Raw genomic sequence first — 23,434 nt, 5'->3', positions numbered from 1 at the left:
GTGATGAGAGAATTGTCATTGACCGGCTGCCTCCTGCATGCCCCCAACTGGGGATCAAACCTGCAACCCAAGCATGTGCCCTGACCAGGAATCCAACTGCGATTTGTTGGATTCTAGGTCAATGCTCAACCACTGAGCCATGGACGGCTAGGCATCCAGTGTATTCTTGATGTGAGATATAGTATTCTTCCTTTACCCCTGGTTCTTATTTATGATATCTAGCTATTTTTTCATGCTTTCACTAAGTTCCTGGACCTTCCCATTAAGTGTCTTATGGTTCTCATTAATTTCTTTGAGCATCTTTATACCCATTACTCTGAACTCTATCTCTGATAACTTGCTTAACTCCATCTCATCAAGGTCTTTTTCTGGTGATTTTTCTTTCTCTTTAGTTTGGGGGTTGTTTCTTTGTCTCCCCATTTTAGTGACTCTTAGTGTTTGTATTTGTATATTAGATGGATTTGTTGTCTCCCAGTCTTGTGTGGTGGGATTTTGTAGTGTATGTCCAGTGGGGCCCAGAGGTGTGTTTTCCTTATACTTCTGAGCTATGTGCTCTAAGAGTGTACCTCTTGTGGTTTTCCCTTTTGTGGGTTCTTTGGGCTCTCCTGTTGTGATTGGGTCTAGATTGTTGTTGACACATTCATGGGAGGATCCTCCTCTCAGGTTGGCTAACTGTGAGACTCAGTCACAACCACGTCATGTGAGCTGTTGTACAGGTGCTGACAGGTCACAACAAAACACAACCAAACTACCAGGAAACATAAAGGAACTTATGTAATATCTTGACAATCACAATGAAAACCACCCAAGAGAAAGTAGAATTGGGAGAGCGAAGTGAGAGCATAAATACTAAAGCAAAAAAGAAAGAGAGAAAAGGATATTATTGCTACTAATAAAAATTAATTAATTAATTAATTAAAAATTTTAAAAATAGAGGAGCTACTGGGAGATGAAAGGGGCAGAGAAAAGTTTCTGAAAGAAAAGAAGGGTGAGCAAAAAAATAAAGGTAGAGAGTAGCTGTAGGAAAATGGTTGAAAAATAAAAAAAAAGAAAAGGACAAACACAAACAAACAAAAAGGTAGGAAGACAGAAACTAAAAGAGGAGAAAAAGAAAGAAAAATTATGCCAATGGAACAAGAAGAGAGAGAGGTAAAGCAAGGGCAAAGAAGGAGACCAATAAGAGATATCGAGGAACAATAGAGAAAAGCAATAAACTTATTGATTATAATGATACTATCTCAGTAATAAATCAGACAATATCTTGATAATAGAAGAAAAAACAAAACATTACAAAAGAACAAGCAAAGCAAGACAAACCAAATCCTAAAAAATTAATTAAAAAATTAAAATCAATTTTATTTTATTTATTTATTTATTTAAATATATCTTTATTGATTTCAGAGAGAGGAAAGGAGAGGAAGAGAGAGATATAGAAACATCGATGATGAGAAAGTCATTGATCTAGCCCGAAACCCGGGCATGTGCCCTCACAGGGAATCGAACCCCGATCGCCTGGATCCTAGGTTGACACTCAACCGCTGAGCCATGCCCAGCTGGGCAAAATCAATTTTCAAATTAAATTTCCCCCCTCTTTTTTCTAAAAAATAAAATAAATAAATAAAACAATTAAAAAAGTCGGCCTGGTGAGTTTTGTCTGGGCAGCTTATGTTGTCTGAGGCTCACTATTTTGTTTGCTGATTTCAGGTCTCCTGGGAGTTACTTGTGTGTCAGCCAATGTCAGGAGCTGTCTAGGTTTGGCTCTGGTGTTCTTAGGTAGCTGGCTGGTCTGAGGCTCTCTGTGGACCACATTTTCCTGTCAGCTATTTCACCTCCTGCTTGTGGTTGCCTGGTCTTTTTCCAGAGTCGTCTGAAGAGAGTCTTTAGGGTGAAGGCTGGTTAGTGTAGCTTAGGATATTGCTCCCTTTACTTAGAGATTTTGCTGTCAGGTGCTCACTGTGGGGAAGTTAGTTTCTGCTTCAAAGCCAACTCTTCTGTTTCTACCAAATCCTCCAATTCTGGTTCCCAGTACAATGGCCTGCTGCAGGTTTAGATTGAAGTCAGTCTGTTTCCTTTTCTGTATGGGCAGTTTCAGCGGCCTGGGCTCAGTAGGTTTGATCAAAAGAGACTCCAGTGAGCACTTTGCCTGCCCAGCCCCAAGAAAGGTTTTTTAGCTTTTCTTCCAGTTCCCAAACAATAATCCCTGAAATTATTACTATTGTATTGTCGGCCTGTGAGCTGTTCTCCCTTCCCCCTCAGGACTGTGCCCTGTAGGGGATACCTGGGCCTTCAGTGAGCTGAACCAGCTCCTTTCTTGTTAGGGGTGGTGCTCCTAGCCTGCAGGAGAGCTAGGCATGCTCCCTCCTTCCTCTCTCAGTTCTGGCTGATTTCACAGGGTGCTCAGTTCAAACTCTCCACAATGGAGGCACTAATCGCAGCTGGTCTACCCCCCACAATGCAAGCCAGGAAGGTGGAAGCCCATTCAGCAATCAAAAACGCATAAAGCAACAAATAGGCAGAGAACCTGCTTTGGGAGGATCTGGCGCCCGTGCACCTTGGATCCAAGCAGGAGGGGTCACAAAGTCAGCCCCATGCAGGTTTCCTGCACAGCTGGTCTCAGAAAAGCTGGGGCAGCTCCATGCACACTATCCCAGCTCTCTTCAGAGCGCGTAAAAAATTCCGAATTCACCGCACCGGCAACTCTGGCCCTTCTCTCTGGCCGCATGAGGGCTCTCTTCCTCTTCCCTGCACCACACAGTTCAAATGCTTTCTGGGGTTCTACACAATGCTTTACAGGAAAGCAGAGTGGCCTTGTAGGTCTCCACTGAGTGCAGCCCTCTGGGCCCTTTCTATTAGGAAGCCACAACCTGTGGGACAGCCTTTCCTTCGGTCAGCACCCGGGGTGAAACTCTCCTGCTCTGGCTGCTACCATTAGGTGTGTTGTTTCACTGGGAAGGCACAGTCCCCTCCTCACAGACGCACACTATCCCTGGCTCCCTCTGCCCGCCCTGCATGAGCTCTCTTTCCCTTCTCCTCCTCTCTAGGTTTGAGATCCCAGCTTTTGGATGCCAATCCACATCCCCAAGGGGAGGGAGCTTTGCAGCCTCTAACCCTCGGGCCTTGCAGCCCAGCACTGGCTTCAGGGGGGACTCCCCTTTTCTCTGCCCCACCCTCTCTTACCAGACACTATGATGTTTCTTCAGTTTTCCTTACTCAAAATATGTCCAAACAGGTATATTTCCCTGGTTTTTCCAAGCTGGCTACACAATATTTTAGCTGTAAATCCAGTCCGTGGCTGGGAGCAAGGGCACACCACTTCTTGTCAGAGTGCCTCTGTCTTCTCTTCCCCCGCACCCATTTTTGGTAAAAACTTAGCAAAGTGGGAATAGATGGAACATACCTCAACATAATAAAAGCCATAATATAACAAACCTACAGCCAACACCATCCTCAATGGACAGAAATTAAAAGTATTTTCCTTAAAAACAGGAACAAGACAGGGTTGCCTGCTTTCACCACTCTTATTCAACATAGTACTGGAAGTCCTAACCACAGTGAGCAGACAAGAAAAAATAAAAGGCGTCCAAATTGGAAAGGAGGGAGTAAAACTGTCATTATTTGCAGATGATTTGATATTGCACATAGAAAACCCTAAAGACTCCCCTCAAAAACTACCAGATTTAATAAATGAATTTGGCAATGTAGCAGGATACAAAATTAACATCCTGAAATTGATGGCATTTTTATACACCAGTAATGAACTATCAGAATGAGAAACTAAGAAAACAATTCCATTTACCATTGCAACAAAAATATAAGATACCTAGGAATAAACTTATCCCCTATGTTTTATGCTAGAAATCTTATGGCTTTGGTTTTTACTTTAGTGGAAAAGTAAAACAAAATAATGGTTTTACTTTTAGCCAAGATATGTTGATGAGTGGAAAACATATCAGGGGCAGTGGTTCCTGTGAAAGAGGTGATGTGGAACAGGCTATCAGATGTAGAAAGGGCAAACAGTGAAAATCAAGCTTTCTTAGTGAGTATCTGCAGAAGAAAAAGTTATCAGGGCTGACAAAAGCAGTGGAATAAAAATGTAATGTAATAACCTCTTGGCCACTGTATGTAAAATAAATTTATCCCACATACAGCATGGGGGGAGGACAAAAACCATGGTAAATAGAAAATGTTAAAACAAGTGACAGGAATAAATCCAAACATGTGATAATAACATGTGAATTAGTTAAACTCATTTAAAAAGAGATAGAGATTCTCAGATTGTGCTAAACATAAAAATTCACCTCTATATTGTATTAAATAAAGTGATAAATTAGGCAAAACTAATTTAAAAAGCAAATGTAGCACTATTAATATATGGCAGAATAAATTTCTAGACAGAAAGGACCAAAATGGCCAAAGAGGGATATTGAATAGGTATGGTTATATTATATAGAAAACATAGAAGTTTTAATTTTTGTGTAATTAATGATATAACTTCAAAATTTGCAATGCAAAATATGATATAAATATAAGGAAAAACATAAGGAGAAATGTAAGGAAAAATCCACAATCATAGCAGAAGGCTTATCATTCCTTTTTCAGTAATCCACAGATTAGCAAGTATATAGAAGATTTGGATTACACAATCAACGAGCTTTAACTAATCTCTCTAATATAAACAAGTTTGCACACATACAACAGAAAATATTTTTTTCAAATGCATTTAGTTTACAGAATTTAACCATGTAATAGAAAAATGCTCACTCAACAGATAAATCCTCCCAATTTCTAAAAAAAGTAGAAATAATAATCATAGAGTTTACATTTATTGACCATAATTTATTTATTCAGCAAATAGTTATTGTCTATTGTATTCCAGACCTGTTTTAGGTACTGAAAATGTGGTGGTAAATAAGAGACAATGTTCCTGTTCCCAAGGAGCTTACACCCTAGAGAAAGGAATCAAACTGCATAAACAAATAAACAGGTGATAAAATCCTTCAACTAAAATTAAACTGGATAATGTTATAGGGGCTGGAGAGATATTTTAAGTTGCATGATTAAAGAAGTGTTTGAAATGGAGGTGAGATGTTGTGATGAAATAAAATTAGATATTAATACAAAGAATTCCCACCTAACCCAAAGTGAAAAATGACTTTTTTAAATGACTCTTGGGTTAAAGCAGAAATAAAAATAATCACTTTATATTATATAGATGAGAATGAAAATGAGAACACCAGCTGTAAAACCTAAGGAATGTAGTTAGAGCAATTTCAAGAGGGTAATTTATAAACTCAAATACATATTAGAAAACAAAGATTTAAGATAAATGAACTTAGCATTCAACTCAAGAATATACTATAATATTGTATGTCAACTATAACTGGAAAATGAATTAATTTTTTAAGAAAAAGAATAATAAACTGAATCCAAAGAAAATAGAAGAGAAAATAAAGATAAAAAATAATTGAAAAGATAAGAAAAAAAAAAGTCATAGTATAATTGATCAATAAAACCTGAACTTGTTCTTTGAGAAAAAATTTGCAAATCTGATCAAGAAACAGAGAGAAAATAAACAACATTAGAAATCAAAATTATAAATATAGAAGACATTTGGGGAAAATACATGTCCCAATTTTTTGCCACTAAATTTGAAACTTGAGACAAAATGGATATTTTAAGAACAGAAATTTCAGACAAAATTGGTTCAAGCAGAAGTAGTAAAAATCTGAATAAAACAATAATCAATGAAGAATGTCAAAAGATAAAAATCTGCTTAAAAAACAAATTAAAGGGGAAAAAGACAATTAACATTTTCAGCTGGTTTTCTAGCAAAGTTCTTCCAGCTTTCAAGGAGCAGAAAACTCTCTTGTTATATAAACTATTTCCAGAACATAGAAAACGTCACAATTTATTTTACATGGCTAGTATAATCCTAATACCAAAAATTGGAAAGGATGGCACACAAAAAAGAAAACAATAAACTGATGAATGTGTGCAAAAATCAATGTAAGTTCACAAAAGTGTGAAATCAAATATTAGCAAATTGAAATCCAGTAGTGTGCTAAAAAATAGTCATTACCATGTGAGGTTTATCCCAAGAATTCAAGTGTGGTTCAATATTTGAACAGTTTTATTGTTATCCACTATATTAAAATAATATTAAAATCATATTTAAAATATTAATAGGTACCACAAAATCATTTGTTGAAAGAAAACATTCATTTCCAATAACAACTCTTAACATTCTATGAATAGAGGAAGATTCCTTAACTTGGCAAAGAGCTTGTGCCAGAGAGATGTAGAAACTTTATACTTAATGATGAAGCACTAAGCATTCCCATTATAGTCAGGAGCTAGACTTTGTTATCACCTTTACTATTCAATATTATTCTGAAGTTCTTGTTTAATGCTTGAGCTAAAAAGAAGGAATGAGCAGTATAAAATGTCAGAAAGGAAAATACTAAACTGTCATTTACAATGTAATTATCTCTCTAGAAAATCATAGAGAATCAACTGACAAACTTTTAGAATAATAAAAGATTCATTATGGAGGCTTGATAGAAGAGCAACTTACAATATTGTAGTCTTATCCTGCACCAGCAATGAACAACTAACTAGTAAGTGAATTAGAGGAAGCTCCTATATTAGAAAAGAGGAAAAGACACTGCCTCCAAGAATCTTTCCTAATACCTAACAAAATGAAAAAAAAAAAATAGGAGTAAAAAACCAGTGGGAGTGGAGTGGGGGTCACGCACAGCAACTAAACAAGGAACAGGGAATATCCCAAATGCAAAAGCTTCAAAAAGTCACAAGCAAGTAAAAAAAACAGGAAATTCCAGAGTGGAGCATAGTAGTGCAGTGCAGCTAGTTTCTTAACCCTACCCCGCCCCTTGGAAGCCATATGAAATATAGCATGTGAAAGACAATTGAACCTAAATAAGAAGAAAAGATACCCCAAAGCAGAGAAGGAAATTCCCAACAAGTACTTTAAGCAATAAGACAACTTAATAAGAATATGGACTTAATAAAACAAGAGCTCAAAGATGAGATGATAAACAGCAGAATTAAGTAAAATAGAAGATTGCAAACTAAAGAACCAATTAGGCCCAAATAACATTATCATAGAAATAATAAATTACAAACAACTGAGATAGAAAAACGTGGCTAAAAATGGTATTACAGACAGAGGAAGTGTTAGATAGACATGAGCAGAGCAAGGACGATGGGCCAGGTACAGAAACTCACCAGGGCAGAAAGCCCCAGATTCCTAGCAAGGGGAAAAACTGGGAAAACAAGAATCTTGTCCTCAGAGTAACCTATCCTCCCCTAGCATATCGCTGGTCATGCGATTTAGACCTCCTGAGCAATCCCTCCCTAAAGATAACATCTAGGCCTCAGCTGTATTTCAGCTCCAGGCACAGAAAAGCAGCAAAACAAGACAAGTAATGACGCAGTCTGGCTGCCTCAGGACCAGCTATGTTGACTAATGACCCCTGCCCTGGCACTCACCAATCAGTGGAGACCACGATCCTGAAAGAGCATACCTGGAAAACTGATGAATATTCTATTAAGACTCTCCCCTGAGACCTCCCCTAAGAGATGAATATGCTCAGGACAAAGGACCTAGGGTGTGCAAGGGAGTATGCCAGCACTATCTTCATTCCTTTCTTTCTAACAAGGGGACCCCACAGAGACTTGCAACCAGGGGAGCAATGGGCAGCGGATTAGTCTTCCAAGACACCAAAACTTGCTAACAAGCCCTAGCAATTAAAAGTGTGCTATTGAAGCAGCAATATACAGTAGTTCCCCTTGGGATATACAGTACATCCCAAGATCCCCAGTGGATGCCACAGATAGTAGTACTAAGCCCTATATATATATACAGTAGTCCCCCATTATCTTGGGTTTCGCTTTCCGTGGTTTCAGTTACCTGCAGTCAACCATGGTCCAAAAATATTAAATAGAAAATTCCAGGAATAAAGAATTCATAAGTTTTAAATTGTGTGCAGTTCTGAGTAGCATGATAAAATCTTCAGCTATCCTTCCCCATCCATCCCAGGACATGAATTATCCTTTTGTCCAGCATATCCAAGCTGTGTATGCTCTCCACTTCTTAGTCACTTAGTAGCCCTCTAGGTTATCAGATGCTTGTGTTCCAGTAACCCTTATTTTACTTAATAATGGCCACATTCACATAAGTTTTATTACAGTACATTGTCATAATTGTCCTATTTTATTAGTGTTGTTAATCTCTTACTGTGCCTAATTTATAAATTAAACTTTATCATAGGTATCTATGTATAGGGGTGTGTGTGTGTATATACATACATATATATATTTATAAATGAGGTTTTAAGGCATCCACTAGAGATCTTTGACTGTATCCTCCATGGATAAGGGGGGACTACTGTACTTATGCTTTTTTGTGTCTGAATCTTACACTAGAATGTATTCTTGTGAAATGTGTGTGTAGTTACAGAAAACAAACACAAATAATAAAATACCCTAAGTACCTTTCCATCAGGACATACAGAGCTAAATCTTTTTAAATTAACTGTATTGTATAGATTTAACATAATGTATCTATTTATTTATTTTTTAAATATATCTTTATTGATTTCAAAGAGAGGAAAGGAGAGGGAGAGAGAGAGATAGAAACATCATTGATGAGAGAGTCATTGATCTGCTGCTGCCTCCTGCACGCCCCAGACTGAGGATTGAGCCCGCAACCCGGGCATGTGCCCTGACTGGGAATCAAACCTCGATCACCTGGATCCTAGGTCAGCCCTCAACCGCTGAGCCATGCCCGGCCAGGCAACATAATTTATTTAATCTTTCCCTTGTTGAAAGACACTTTATATTGACTCAGGTTTTTCTAACTTTTACAAGTACTGCAATGACTATCCTAAACTGTTTAGTTGTGTAGGCCGGCTAATTTCCTAGGAATACAATTGCTGGGTCAAACAATTTGTGGGACATTATATAGGGTTGGGCAAAAGTAGGTTTACAGTTGTACGAGAAACAGTTTATTCTTGTATTATTATTTCTTAATTATTGTATTATTTTCCATATGAACAATTGTAAACCTACTTTTGCCCCACCCTGTGTTTACTATTTAATAGATTTTGCCAAATTGCTCTCGAGTAAAAGATTGCATCAGAGTATTTCCCTCCACCAGAGTGTGGCAGTATCCATTTCCCCACAAACCAGTCAGCAATATCATCACATTTCTAAATTTTGACAAACTCCTAGCTGAAACAGGGTAATATATAGTTGTTTCTACTTGCATTTCTTTGAAATTGAGCATCTTTTCATATGTTTATCAAAAATTTGTATTTCTTTTTGTGAACAACCCATTCATGTTGTGGGCACATTTTTCTATCAGGTTGCTTATTATTTTGTTAATGATTTGTAAGAGTTTTTAGATTATTACAAATTAGCCATTTGATATTCTATGCTTATGGCTTTGTTTGTTTTTTACTTTACTGAAGTTTTAAATGTTTATATAATCAATTTCTGAATCTTTCCCTTGGGTGAAGAACATAAGTTAGTCATGGACAATTGACTTCTGAAAAGCCATTAATAAGTTTCTAGTCACTTTGGCTCACGTCCTAGAGGGGCCTCCCCCACACAAGGGCCTTTCTTATGGGGAACTTCCTACTGGGGTGTCATATTTCAACATTCAAAGAAAGAGGCTGCCTGAATGGTCTATATTTAGAGTATGACTTCCCAGTGGGGACAGCTGGATGTCTAGGGACTAACTTCTGCATACTTTGTCCCTGAGTTCTGGGATTATTCTGAGGGGTTTGAATGGCTGGTGTAACAAAAGGCCTCTTTTTCCTGAAAACTGCTTGAGCTCTTGTAAACTGTGCTTTCTGTGAGGGAAAAATGACATGGATCTCAGGGGTGTTGCAGTAATTTACAGACACCACGGAGCCTCACCGCTATCTCCACTGGAACATACTGAGCACTACCACTGCTACGGTGATATAGCACAGGAATGACAGATACCAGAGATAACACACCAGAGTCATGATTAAATGAAAACACGTGCTAAGCCTCATTTCCATCAGTGGGATAAACAGGTGGTCCTTTCTAGGGCGTAATGAGACAGGCTGCTTTGACCACATGCTTAATGTAAAATCCAAATAAAACCCCTTGAATGGAAAAACGGTTAATCTAGGAAGTTACTAGTTTTCAGGCACTGGGTTCATCTGGAGCTGGATCTTCATTCAATCATCCAGGAATCATCTATGAAGAAATTCTCACACACCTTACACAAGTGCATAAGTTCAGCCAGAACTTCAAAAGACTGTAAATCACTTGTGGAAAACTTCCAAGATTAGAAAACTGAGTGTTTTTCCAAAGATTAATTTATAGATCACATTAAAAACATGCTGGTTTTGTTTAGGAAATCTTTGTATTTAAAAATGTCAATAATTACTAGTCTGTTTTGAAAGCTGTGAAATCGTTTATAGCAACTACAAAACTTTTTTAATGTGGTGCAAAAACAATGTAAAAAATGAGTCTTTTGTTAATTTTATGACCTTATTTCAAATGTCAAGTGAAAATGGCTTGATAGCATTTCCAGATTACAAAAACAATGAATGCAATGTTAAAAGACAAAATAAAGGAGCATAGAAAGAAAGTTAAGCCTTCCTTAGCCTAGTTTGGCGTAGCAAGGTACCCCACGGGGAACATTGGTCTTATAGCCAAGGGAGAAAGAGAGGATTCCTCAAAGAAGCATCAGAAAAGGACAGGGTCAAGGCCTGAGGGTGGGTGGGGGGATGCAGACCGTCCCAGGTAACCAGAGAAGAACGAACCCCAGTCGCAGGGAGGTGAGGCCACTTGTGGGTCCTCAGATTCGAGAGGACCAGGCTGAGCGACGGAGGCGCGCACTGGGCCCAGCAGAGACTTGGAGGGGGAGTTCTGCCGGCGGAGTGGGGGGAGGGTCCCATCGAACTCCTCGAGGGCTAGTGGGGGAGGGGGGGAGAGCTCCTTGTTGACGCAAAGCCCTCACGTGACCAGGAGCTGCAGAGCGACGCAGCCTTCGGTGCAGTCGTCACTCTGGTCTGGGTACCAGCCCGCCGCAACCCTGCGCAGGACAGGCTGGCCTCGGGCCCAGGGAAAGCGGAGCAGGTAGGGGTCCGGGGCGCTCGCGGAGGCCAGGGTGGTAGCCGACCCCCAACCCCGGTAGCCGAACCAGGGGTGGGGGACAATACTGGTTCAAGTTCCAGGAGCCTTCCCTCTGAATCTTCCGAGCCCCCTCCTCCCCCTGCCTAGTGTGTGGAGGCGAACCCTGGGCTTTGACAGGGCGGCTGGTGGGAGTAGTGTCTCAAAAGGGAAATACCGATGTTGAGATGCCCCTTCCTCCCTGACTCTAATCACTGACCCCACACGTCCCTTAAGCTTCCTGCTCATTTCAGTGGAAGGGACACGCCATGGTGGCGTTGACAGAGAAAATGGTGGGCTTTAGTGACTTTAGAAGGCAGGGTTGGTGGGGGTGGCTTACCGGAATGTTGGGAGGGACGGATGTTTGATAACTGGGTTCTGAATCCAGACTGGCGAGTATTGGGATCTGTGTCCAGGGTGCTGGTCCAAGCCCTCAGTGCCTTTACTCCTTGAGACTTGAGACGGACAATAGCTCGGTGTGGCACAGTTTGTGGCGAAGCCAGTGAAGAAGGAGTGGAGAAAGCTGCGTAAGATCTGTGGAGGTTAGTGTGAGCATGGGTATTATCTGTGAACCACCCAAGTTCAATGTGAATTCCATATGACAGGAACTTAGGCGCCACTATCTAGTTGGAATATGGGGGTGGGGCTAGCTAGGGGACTTTCCCTAAACTGCGTTTACTTACCAAGCTTAGGATCTTAAACTTAAATCATATATTGAAGACCAGTAAAGATAACAAACTTTTCTACCGATGATTTAATTTGCACTTCAGATAATATTGAGAAGATGCAAATTGTATTAAGGAACATTACTATTTTGAGGGCGAGAGAAAGAGAGCAAGAGAGGAGAGAGAGTCTTTGCAGGAGAGGGACAGTGATTTTGCAAAAGCAAAAGCCTTCCCCCACACCTTGTCTCTTCTACTGCTGGAGACTCCTAGAGATGGGCTTTAGGGAAAGTAGATGGCAGTAGGCTATGATGCTTCTAGACTGTGGGAATCACTGGGGGCCTCCATCTCTCTCGCCACCCTCCAGTTTTCAGATACCCTGACTGAGCATCTTGGTGAAGGAAACGATGGACTTTTGGGAGAAGCCCTAGAATCCTACAGGTGGTTTTTAAAAGATTTTTCCTGTGTCACTCCCCTTTTATTTTTCCTGCCTCCCTTTTCACCCTGCCCACATCAGTGCTGGGGAAGCCCAAGTTTCTGTCTGCCAGGGAATGGGTGTCTAAATCCAATAAGGCAGGCACTGACACTTGTGTCTTTAAATGCTTGGATGTCACAAGCACTCAACATTCACCTTCCCCTTTTTCTCTGTTTGTTCTTAGATCTTCCCATACATCTACAGTAGGGCTGTTTACCACTGGAAGAAAGGAAAAGGTGGAGACTGGTCTAGGACCATGGAGGTTGGTGTGAAGGTGGGCAGTGTCTGAGAGGGTGGGAATAGAACGTGGCTGAGACTTGAGAGGGTCTCAGTAGATGGTACTTCTGCCCCTCCTACACAGATTTCCAGTGTTGCCATACCCCAGATTTCCACAGTGTTGCCACACCCCTTACTGATTTCAGTGCAGGAAACATTTTGGGATATTGGGGTAAAGGTGGGCTTGAGTGTGACTGAAAGAAGAGGAGAGGGAGGGACCATAAAATGGGACACATTAGCTAACTGGACCTGGGCTCTCTGGCAAGACAGATACTGGAGTCAGGGATCAGGGTGCTTGTCTGTTTTATGAAGGACTCAGTCTCTATTACCTCCTGTTTGTTTATTTGTTCATAGTTCTGCCTTCAGGTTTGCTGCAAGGCTTGAGATGACTGGAAGCAAAGAAGCGAGGAAGAAATTGCGCCTGATCAGTAGAGACTGGTAAGAGGATGGTCACTGCCTGGGTAGACCTCTAGGGTGGGTTGGTAGAGGCCAGAGTGTATCTAGTGGGTCAAGTGTCCAGCCTGGAGATCCTCAGTCTATCCCTTTTCCAGCCACCTTTCAATTACCCCACACCTTCACTTTTATTTTGGTACAGGGAGTGGGGTGAACTGAGGGGGATAGAGAGGTAGTTTATTAATAATAAGCCAGTCACATAAAGAACAAAATCTCCACTCCTATTTGTCCTTCCATCTGTCTGTCTGTCTCTTGGTCCATAGATCTCATGAGTATATATATCTACTTTAGGGTGTATCACCAATCAAGAGAAGGAAAGAGGAGGGAACTGCTGCTGATCAATACAGGTTAGTATGAGGGTAGAGACCTGTGGGAGTGATGAACAGAGTGGGTCCAATAAAAATCAAGGTCTGAGGGCTTCTCAGTCTCTCCCATTCATAGTCAGCCCTCCCACTATCCTTTTCATTATTTATTTGGTGTGAGGAAATGTCTATGGAAGTACCTTGGGGGAAAATTGTTGGGTACTAGGGAAAATGGGGAGGGGATAAAATAAAAACAATGGAGAGAGAATTTGCTAATGATTCTCTTCTCTCACCAAGCATATTATTTCTACACTTTCCTGTCCTCATGTGTATCTATCTGTATGATGCACAGAATTAGAAGAGAAATTTTAGTCCATTTCCTTCCTCCACTTCTAGGTCCAACTCCAGTGACAGCTGTAGTGGCCTTTGAGCTGAAGACCAGCACCCTTACAGGCCTACACCCAGACCTACCACCCTCTTTCCCCAGCCCATCTGAGCCCCCCCGTACCTTATCTGTGCCTTCAGCAGGGGTGACTACATGGGTCGCGTTCAGGAAGTGGGCTGGGTGACTGCAGGACTGGTGATCTGGGCTGGTACCTGCTACTATATTTACAGATTAACCACGGGAAGAGCCCAGAGTGTGAGGAGACTTGCCAGCAATGAGTCTAGAGTCAAGATGGAGACTGTGGCTGGGGTACAGAACCAGACCTTGGCCACGAGTGAAGCCATGGATGGGACAGAGATTGAGACTAGATGCAAGGCCAAGACTGGAGCAGAAACTGGAACAGGAGGTGGGGCTGGGGTTGAAGTAAAGACTAAGGCCACTGCTAGGGCCAGAGCCAAAGCCAACTCTCAGGCCAAAGCAATGACTGGGGCACAGGCAGAGGCCCAATCTGAGGTCAAAACAGTGGTCATGACAGATTCAGGGACTCTGGCTGAGGCCAAAGTCAAAGCCAAGGAAGTGGCCATGAAAGAGGCAGTGACCCAAACTGACTCTGAGGCTAAGAGAGTAGTCAAGAAAGAAGCAGTGACCCAGACCAAGGCTAAAGCTTGGGGAATGTTTGCCAGGGCAGAGGCCAAGAAAGAAGCAGTGACCCAGACCAAAGTGGAAGCTCAGATATTTGCTGAAAAAGTAACAGAGATGAGCAGAGTACTTGTGACACAGAATAAGGCCTTGGCAATGACCAAGGAAGTGGCCAAGATGAATGCCATAAACAAGACTGGAATTGTGGTTGAGACCAAAGCAAGAGCCCTGGAAGAGACTGTGAATGTGCCCAAGACTCAGCCTGAGGCCAGGCCTGGTACCACAGTTGATGCTAAGGGAAATCTAAATACCATGTCCAGGGCTGAAGCTAGAGTGGACATAGGGTCTCATGCACTGTCTCAGGCTGTGGCCAAGATCCAAGTTGATGACATGCCTTGTACTGGGGTTGAAGCTAGGGGAAATCAGAAAATTATGTCTCAAGCAAGGTCTGGGGTAGACATGAGGGTTTGTGCCCAGTCTCAGATTGTAACCAGAGCTCAGGCCGAGACCATGACTGGGGTAAGGGTTGATGCTAGGGGTAATACCAATGCCATGTGTAAGTCAGGAATGGGGGCAGATATGAGAGCTTCTACACAACCTCAGGTTGTGGCCAAGAAACAGGCTGAGGCAACGTCTGGTGCCAGGGTTGATGACGGGGGAAATACCAATGTCATATCTAGGTCAATGACTGGAGCTGACATGAAGACTATTGCTCATCCCGAGACTATGTCTGATTCCAGGGTTAAAGGCAGAGGCAATTCCAGTGCCATATCTAAAACAGGAGCCAAGGCAAACTTGAGGGTCAATTCCCAGGTTGAAGCTTTGCCTGATTCCAGGGTTAAGTTCACAGGCAATCCCAGTGCCATTTCTAAGGTAGGGGCTGGAACAGATATGTTACCCTATACACAGCCTCAACCTATGGCCAGTGTCCAGGGTGAAGCCTTGCCTGATGGCAGGATTAAGGCTAAGGACAATGCCAACACCATGTCTAAGGAAGGGGCTAGGACAGACACAAAGGCACAATCTCAGGCTTCTGCCATGAGCCAAGTTGAGGCCTTACCTAGTACCAGAGCTAAGGCTAAGGGCAAAGCCAAAGGCAAGAGTAAGGCAGGAGTCAAGACAGACATGAAAACCTATGCACAGCCTCAGGGTGGGGGCAAGACCCAAACTGATGCTTTGCCTGATTCCAGGGTTGATGACAGGGGAGATCCTAATGCCATTTTTAGGGCAGGGGCTAATGCAGAAATGAGGGCTTGTGGTCAGCGTCAGGCTATGGCCAATACCCAGGATGAAGCCTTGTCTGGTATTCAAAATAAGGTCTGGGGCATTCCCAATGCTGTGTCTAAGGTAGGGGCTGGGCCAGACACAGTGGACTCTGTCCAGCCTCGAACAGATTCAACAGGATCTGCTCGGCCACAGGCTGTGGCCAATTCTCAGGGTGAGGCCTTACCTGGTGTCAGTAATAAGGTCAGGGGAAATCCCAATGCTGTGTCTAAGACAGAGACTGGAGCAGATAAAACAGGTTCTTCACAGCCCCAGACTGTGTCAAATTCCCAAGGCGAAACCTTGCTTGGTGCCAGGAATAAGATCAGGCGCAAACCCAATGCTGTGCCTAAGTCAGGGGCTGGGCCAGATACAGTGGGCTCTGCCCATCCCCAGACTGTGGCCAGTTCTCAAGAGAAGGCCTTGCTTAGTGCTGTGAACAAGCTCCAGGGCAATCCCAATGCTGTGTCTAAGGCTGAGACTGGAGCAGATACAATGGCCTCTGTCCAGCCCCAGGCTGTGTCATATTCCCAAGGTAAAGCCTTGCCTGGTGCCAGGAATAAGACCAGGGGCAAACCCAATGTGTCTAAGGCAGGGGCTGGGCCAGATAAAACAGGCTCTGCTCAGCCCCAGGCTGTAGTTAGTTCCCTGGGTGAAGCCTTACCTGGTACTAAGAATAAGGTCAAGGGTAATTCCAATGCTGTATCTGAAACAGGGGCTGGGCCAGATGCAAGGGGCTCTGCCCCACCCCCAGCTGTGGCCAATTCTCAAGGTGAGGCCTTGCCTGGTGCCAGGAATAGGGTGAAGGGCAATCCCAATGCTGTGTCTAAGGCAGGGGCTGGGCCAGATGCAATTGGCTCTGACCAACTCCAGGCTATGACTAATTCTCGGGGTGAGGTCTTGCCTGGTACTAAGAATAAGGTCAGAAATAATCCCAATACTGTGTCTAAGGCAGAGGCCAGAGCAGATGCAACAAGCTCTGCCCAGCCTCAAGCTGTGTCAATTTCCCAAGGTGAAGCCTTGCCTGGTGCCAGTAATAAGGCCAAGGGCAATGCCAGTGCTTTGTCTAAGGCAGAGGCTGGGCCAGATGCAATGGGCTCTGCCCTGCCCCAAGCTGTGACCAATTCACAGGGTGAGGCCCTGTGTGGTACTAAGAGTAAGGTCAGGGGCAAGCCCAATAATGTGTCTAAGGCAGAGGCCAGGGCAGATACACCCAGCTCTGCTCAGCCCCAAGTTGTATCTAATTCCCAAGGTGAGTTTTTTCCTGGTGCCAGGAGTAAAGTCAAGGACAATGCCAATGCAGTGTTTAAGGCAGGAGCTGGGCCAGATGCGATGGGCTTTTCCCAGCCCCAGGCTGTGTCATATTCCCAAGGTGAAGCCTTGCCTGGTGCCAGGAATAAGCTCAGGGGCAATACCAATGTTGAGTCTAAGACAGAGGCCAGGACAGAATCAACAAGCTCTGCCTCACTCTTGGCTATGGCCAGTTCTCAGGGTAAGGCTTTACCTGGTGCCAGGAGTAAAGTCAAGGGCAATGCCAATGCTGTGTCTAAGGCAGGGGCTGGGCCAGATGCAGTGGGCTCTGCCCTGCCCCAAACTGTGACCAATTCACAGGGTCAGGCCCTGTGTGGTACTAAGAATAAGGTCAGGGGCAATCCCAATAATGTGTCTAAGGCAGAGGCCAGGGCAGATACACCCAGCTCTGCCCAGCCTCAAGTTGTATCTAATTCCCAAGGTGAGTTCTTTTCTGGTGCCAGAAGTAAAGTCAAGGATAATGCCAATGCAGTGTTTAAGGCAGGAGCTGGGCCAGATGCAAGGGGCTCTGCTCAGCCCCAGGCTGTGTCATATTCCCAAGGTGAAGCCTTGCCTGGTGCCAGGAATAAGGTCAGGGGCAATCCCAATGCTATGTCTAAGTCAGGGGGTGGACCAGATACAATGGCCTCTGCCCAGCTCCAAGCTGTGGCCAATTCACAGTGTGTGGCCTCTTTTGGTGCTAAGATTGAGGTCAAGGTCAATCCCAGTGCTGTGTCTAAGGCAGGGACTCGACCGGATGCAGTGGGTTCTGCCCATCTCCAGACAACGGCCAGTTCTCAGGGTGAGGCTTTGTCTGGTGCCAAGAATAAGGTCGGGGACAATCCCAATGCTGTGTCTAAGGCAGAGGCCAAGGCAGATGCAACAGGCTCTTTCCAGCCTCAAACTGTGGCCAATTCTCAGGGTGAGGCCTTGCCTGGTGCCAAGAATAAGGTCAGAGGAAATCCCAATGCTGTGTCTAAGACAGAGACTGGAGCAGATACAGCAAGCTCTGCTCAGCCCCAGCCTTCAGGCAGTTCTCATGGTGAGGCCTTGCTTGGTGCCAGGAGTAAGGTCAAGGACAATCCCAATGCTGAGTCTAAGGCAGAGGCCAGGGCAGATACAGTGGGCTCTGGCCAGCCTCAGTCCATGGTCCTTTCCCAGAGTAAGACCTTGCTTGGTGCAAAGGACAAAGCTATACTCAAGTCTAAGGCAGAAGCCACAGAAGAAAGTGTTTATATAAATTCCAAGCCTAAGGTCATGCCCACTTCTGAGAGTGAGGGTGGGACAGGTACTCAGGCCTGTGGAAAGACACAGCCTAAGGTTCATGACTATTACTGGAGTGGAATTGGTATTGAAGATTGGGTTGCTTCTGAGCGATGGATTAAATTTAGGTTTCAGGCTAGGGATGGATACTGGGAAAATAGCATGTCCTGGGCTGATGATGAGAATGAAGCCAATATTGAGTCCTGGAGTAGGACTAGTGATAAGTCTGGTTTTAGGTCCTGGGCTAGGGCTTGTGACGAGGCTGCCAGTAAGTCCTGGCCTGGGGCTAAAGCTGAGAATGAGGTTGGCATTGGATCCTGGGACAGATCCGGAGACGAAGCCAGTGGGGATCTCTGGACTGGGAACAAGGCCATTGGAGGGTCCTGGACTAGGGCTGAGAACCAGGTCAGTGGGGGGTCTTGGGTTGACACTAGGAACAAGGCTACTGGGGAACCTTGGACTGGAGGTCAGGTCAGTGAGATGTCCTGGGTTGGGGAAAAGGCCATTGGAGGGTCCTGGACAGTGGCTGAGAACCAGGTCAATGGAGGGTCCTGGCCTGGGGTTCAAGAGCAGGCTAGTGGAAGGTCCTGGGATGGGGATATGATTCAGGCAAATGAAGATTCCTGGACTGAGGCTAGGACTGGAAATGTGGCTAGTATTGGGTACTGGACTGAAGCTGTGGACAAGGCTAGTGGAGAGTCCTGGATTGGGACTGCTGATCTACCTGGTGGTAGATCCAAGCTTAGATTTGATAATCAGGCCAGTGAAAATGTATCCTGGGCTGGGGCTGCTGGCCAGGGCAGTGGAGGGTCTAGGTTGGAGTCTGAGGACCAGTCCAGTGGAAGCTCCTGGGCTGGCACTGCAGATCAAGCCAATGGAATGTCCAGGCTAGGGCCTATGGACCAGTCCAGTGGTGGGTCCTGGGCTAGGGCTGAAGAACAAGCTGATGGAGGGTCTACACCAGGGTTTGTGGACCAGTCCAATGTTCGGTCCTGGGTTGGCACTGGGAAACAGGCTAGTGGAAGGTCCTGGGTTGAGGCTGGGGATCAGGCAGGTAGCTGTTCCAAACCTGGATTTGAGGATCAGGTCAGTGGAGGAGGCTTCCGGGCTGGCACTAGGGATCAGACTGGTAGAAAATCCTGGGCTGGATCTAGGCTGGGGCCTGAGAATCGGACTAGTGGAGGGTCCTGGACTAGGGCTGGGGACCAGGCCTGTGGAAGGTCCCAAGTCAGTGCTGGGGAGGCCAATGAAGGATATTGGTTTGGGGCTGGGAATGAGACTAGTACAGGGTCCTGGTTCTGGAGAGGAGAAGAGGCTGGTATAGTGCCCAGGCCTGAAAGGAAAAATGAACCCAGTGTTGAAGCCAGATCAGAGGTTGAAGAAGAGAGCATGGTTAGTTTCAGATTTAAGGTTGAAAACAAGGCCAGTATTGGGTCTTGGATCAGATCTGAAGAGGAGGCCTTTATGGATTCCTGTGTGGGGGCTGAGGCTGGAGCTGAGGCCAGGAAAGAGTCTTGGCTCTGGGATGAAGATGCAACCACTACAGGGTCTAGACTTGGAGCTGGAGAAGAGCTTGGCATGAGGTCCTGGACTTTGGCCGAGGATATAGATGAGGATGAGCTAAGTAGAGCATCCAGCCCTGATATTGAGGAGATCAGTTTAAGGTCCTTGTTTTGGGCTGAGAGTGAGAACAATAATGAGTACAGATCCAAGAGTGAGAAAAATGTCAGTTTTGAGTGTGGGGCTGGAGATAAGGCCAGCTCCACAGATAAGCTTGAGGCTACTGGTGGAGTTGATGTAAGGTCTTGGTTCAGGGATGGTAATGAAAACAGAAGTGAAGACAAATCTGCACCTAAGACTAAAAAATCATCTGAGCCTAGAGGCACGTACCCATGCATGGTTCCTGGGGCAGGAATGGGGTCATGGGCGGGAACCATGATCTGGACAGAAATGAAATTTCCATACCAAAATGAGCCGTACTTACCACCTGAAAAGCTCAGAAAGCAGGTCAGGTCCGGGGAGAAAGCTCAGCCCTGGGCCTGCCGCTGTAAACACAAAACTAATATGGATCCACGAGAGCTTGAAAAACTCATTTGTATGATTGAGATGACTGAAGATCCTTCTATTCATGAAATAGCCAATAATGCTCTATATAACAGTCCTGATTGTCCATTTTCCCATGAAGTTATTCGTAATGCAGGTAGAATCTCAATTATTGAAAGCTTGCTCAATAATCCCCATGCCAGTGTTAGGCAGAAGGCTTTAAATGCACTAAATAACATCTCTGTGGCTGCTGAAAATCATAGGAAGGTTAAAACATACTTAAACCAAGTATGTGAAGATACCATCACCTATCCCTTGAATTCAAATGTGCAGCTGGCTGGACTAAGATTGATAAAGCACCTGACTATTATTAGTGAATATCAGCATATGGTTACAAATTATATTTCAGAATTCCTTCGTTTGTTAACTGTGGGAAGTGGAGAAACTAAAGACCATATTTTGGGAATGCTTTTGAATTTCTCTAAAAATCCATCTATGACAAAAGATTTACTCATAGCCAATGCACCAACATCATTAATTAATATCTTTAGCAAGAAAGAGACAAAAGAGAATATTCTTAATGCTCTTTCACTATTTGAAAATATAAATTACCATTTTAAAAGAAGAGCAAGAGTATTTACCCAGGACAATTTCAGCAAAAATTCCCTTTATTTTGTATTCCAACGACCTAAAGCATGTGCCAAGAAACTTCGAGTCTTAGCAGCAGAATACAATGACCCTGAGGTGAAAGAAAGAGTTGAACTATTATTAAGTAAACTTTAATAAGTTGTATGTTTACAAACAAATCTGGGTAATATTTTGGTTTTGCAGCCTGGGAGTAATGCACTTTGTAAATTGCATTATAACTTTGATACTGATGTTACTTATGATGGTCTATAGCTGGACCATTTTATGGACACCAAATTAATTCAAACTTGTACTGAAAATACATGTGTTGATTTTTACCTTGTCTGGATTGAGATGTTTTTAGTATGCTTCATGAGCAGAAACTAAGCTGATTCTTCATAAGTAAGGTAATCTTTGGTCCTTTGTGTGGACTTATGTTTATACATTTGAGATTTTATTTTTGTCACCAATAAAGTTGTGTGTTTTAAGCAGAAAAAAAAAAGACACGTCTTTGTCCTTGAGTTTATGATCTATTTGGAAAGGCAAGATGTATGGAAACAAAATGACACTTACAAAACCAGGAGTCTCTGATCAGGGCCAGACCCTTCCCATCGGGGCAGAAAGTTCTGCAGATAATAGTGCTCAGGGAAAGTTTTATAGAGGAGAGGACACTTAAGTAAGCTGGGCTTGAAGGATAGGATAAAAGCAGGGCAGAAGGGCATTGGAGGAGAGAAGAGTGGTGGGAAGAAAGGCATGGAGGTGAGAATCCTGCTCCAGAGAGGAGGCTGGCCTGCCTGAGTGCAAAGTGTGGAAAAGGGAGTGACGAGAAATATAGTTCAGCAGTTGGGGTGAGTCCCATTTGTGGAGGGTCCATGATTGCTACACTGAGGTGTCTGTATATTACTCCATCCAACTGGGAGACACCAAAGCCCTTTATGACCACGAAAATGACAGGATGAAATGAAAACAATGTGGCTGATTTGCGTGCAAGATGGGTCTGAGTTGGGGAGGGGACAGGAGTGGCCACTGAAGATTGGAACACCAGTTAGGAAGTTACCACCATAGTCCAATACAAGATGATAAAGGTGTGAAATGTTACTGCTGGTCATGAGAATGATAAGGGGAAGAAGGAAGTGAGAAACTCTTTAACAAAAGAAGTGCTGGGACCTATTCTGCGGGTCAATAGGGAGAGACAGTTTTATTTTAGAGTATTTGATAGGGCATTTGATAGGAAAACGTCCTCTTTCTTGACCAACTGTTATCTGTATAAATGAATACGTTAGTTACTATCTTTTCTCCCTCTTTTTTTTTTTTTTTTGGAAGGGAGAGGGGAGGGAGGGAGGGAGAGAGAGACACATTAATTGGCTGCCTCCCCCATGCTCCTGGACTGGGTGCAGGGATCAAACCTGAAACCCAGATATGTGCCCTTGACCCAAGGAATAAAACCTGGGACCCTTCAGTGTGCAGGTTGATGCTCTAACCACACTGGCTAAGGCTAGTTACTATTTTGAAATAAGAAAATATAATATCAGAAAGAACAATTTTTAGTGCTTCTATCAGATTTCTTTTGTAAGGTTGGTTGAAGCAGGGCTTTATGGAACCATCCAGAGAGTGTTGGCATTCATATTGAAGAAGATCCACCTCTCCCCCAACCCAAAGAGTGGTAAGGGTGTGGGGGGAGGGCCACTCTCAAAGTGTGCTGATGGGAGCATACACCGGTACAAGGTTGATTTGGACACATGTTTCAGAAGCCCTCAAGAAGTACATGCTCTTTGACCAAGTAATTCCACTGGTAGAAATTTATCCTCAGGAAATAATCAAATAATTGGCTTGTATAAGGCTTCAAACCGTTTTGAAGTGTGAAAAACTGTAAATACCAAGTGTCCCAAAACAGACACTTGGCTAAACAAATTAGGATATGTCTACACATTGAAACATACAGCTCTTGAAAATGTTGATGGGCACCTACAGTTACTTATTTGGAAAAAATTCAGCATATAATCTTAAGTGGGGAAAATAGTCTGCACAAGCATATGTTATACTTTTTAATGAAAAAAGTATACATTTATATGATCTCTATGTAAAAACTCTGATATATACTCTGAGAATGTTAATAGTTCCCTATGGGCATTAGATTAATGGGTGATTTTATCTGTTTTTAACTTATCTGAATTTTCTAATTTTTATATAATAAACCAGGATTTTTTTTGCATAATTTTCCAAAAGGAAACTGAAGGATTCAGCTAAGCAGGACTGTAAATAGCATTTCAGAGACCTAGAACAAAATTATAAATGGAGGTTCACATATTTGTATCTAAATATTTGGAAGGTATAAATTAAACATTTAAATAAATATTATTTTTAAAAAGCTGTAAATGTTTGAAAATTTAAATCTTGTTAATCATTTTGAAAGTAAAACTATTCTCAATTCTAGCATCTGATGGCCACCAACTTTCTAATGGAAAAAATTATATCACACTTGTGGATTGTGCAATTTGCTGCCTTAATCCCCCTTCAGGATTAAAGAGCTTATTATTTCAGTTGCTAGGAGTCCTGCCAGCAGACAGCCCTCAGCTGTCAGCCC

General features: G+C 43.3%; 2 protein-coding genes across 4 annotated transcripts in view; both read left to right on the top strand.

Moving 5' to 3' along the window:
• Positions 1 to 12,937: 12,937 nt before the first annotated feature.
• ARMCX1 (armadillo repeat containing X-linked 1) overlaps positions 12,938 to 23,434 on the top strand; it is a 31,129-nt gene continuing 20,632 nt past the window's right edge. For 2 of the 3 annotated variants that reach the window (XM_087813430.1, XM_087813427.1), the window contains exons 1-2: positions 12,991 to 13,023; positions 13,330 to 13,385. The gene's annotated coding sequence lies outside the window, so the exon portion shown is untranslated. Of the gene's footprint in view, positions 13,024 to 13,329; positions 13,386 to 23,434 lie in introns of all 3 variants that reach the window. The other variant, XM_087813428.1, reaches the window with a different exon arrangement.
• On the top strand, positions 12,995 to 21,463 carry ARMCX4 (armadillo repeat containing X-linked 4). Its single transcript, XM_016195706.2, has 3 exons — positions 12,995 to 13,023; positions 13,330 to 13,385; positions 13,737 to 21,463. The coding sequence occupies exon 3, from the start codon at positions 13,879 to 13,881 to the stop codon at positions 21,004 to 21,006; it is 7,128 nt and encodes a 2,375-aa protein (XP_016051192.2). The 5' UTR covers positions 12,995 to 13,023; positions 13,330 to 13,385; positions 13,737 to 13,878; the 3' UTR covers positions 21,007 to 21,463.

The sequence above is a fragment of the Miniopterus natalensis genome, chromosome X (genome assembly GCF_054644295.1).
Source record: "Miniopterus natalensis isolate mMinNat1 chromosome X, mMinNat1.hap1, whole genome shotgun sequence".
NCBI lineage: Eukaryota > Metazoa > Chordata > Mammalia > Chiroptera > Miniopteridae > Miniopterus > Miniopterus natalensis.
The sequence above is the reverse complement of the archived record's forward strand: the minus strand, read 5'-3'. Positions and strand labels throughout refer to the sequence as shown.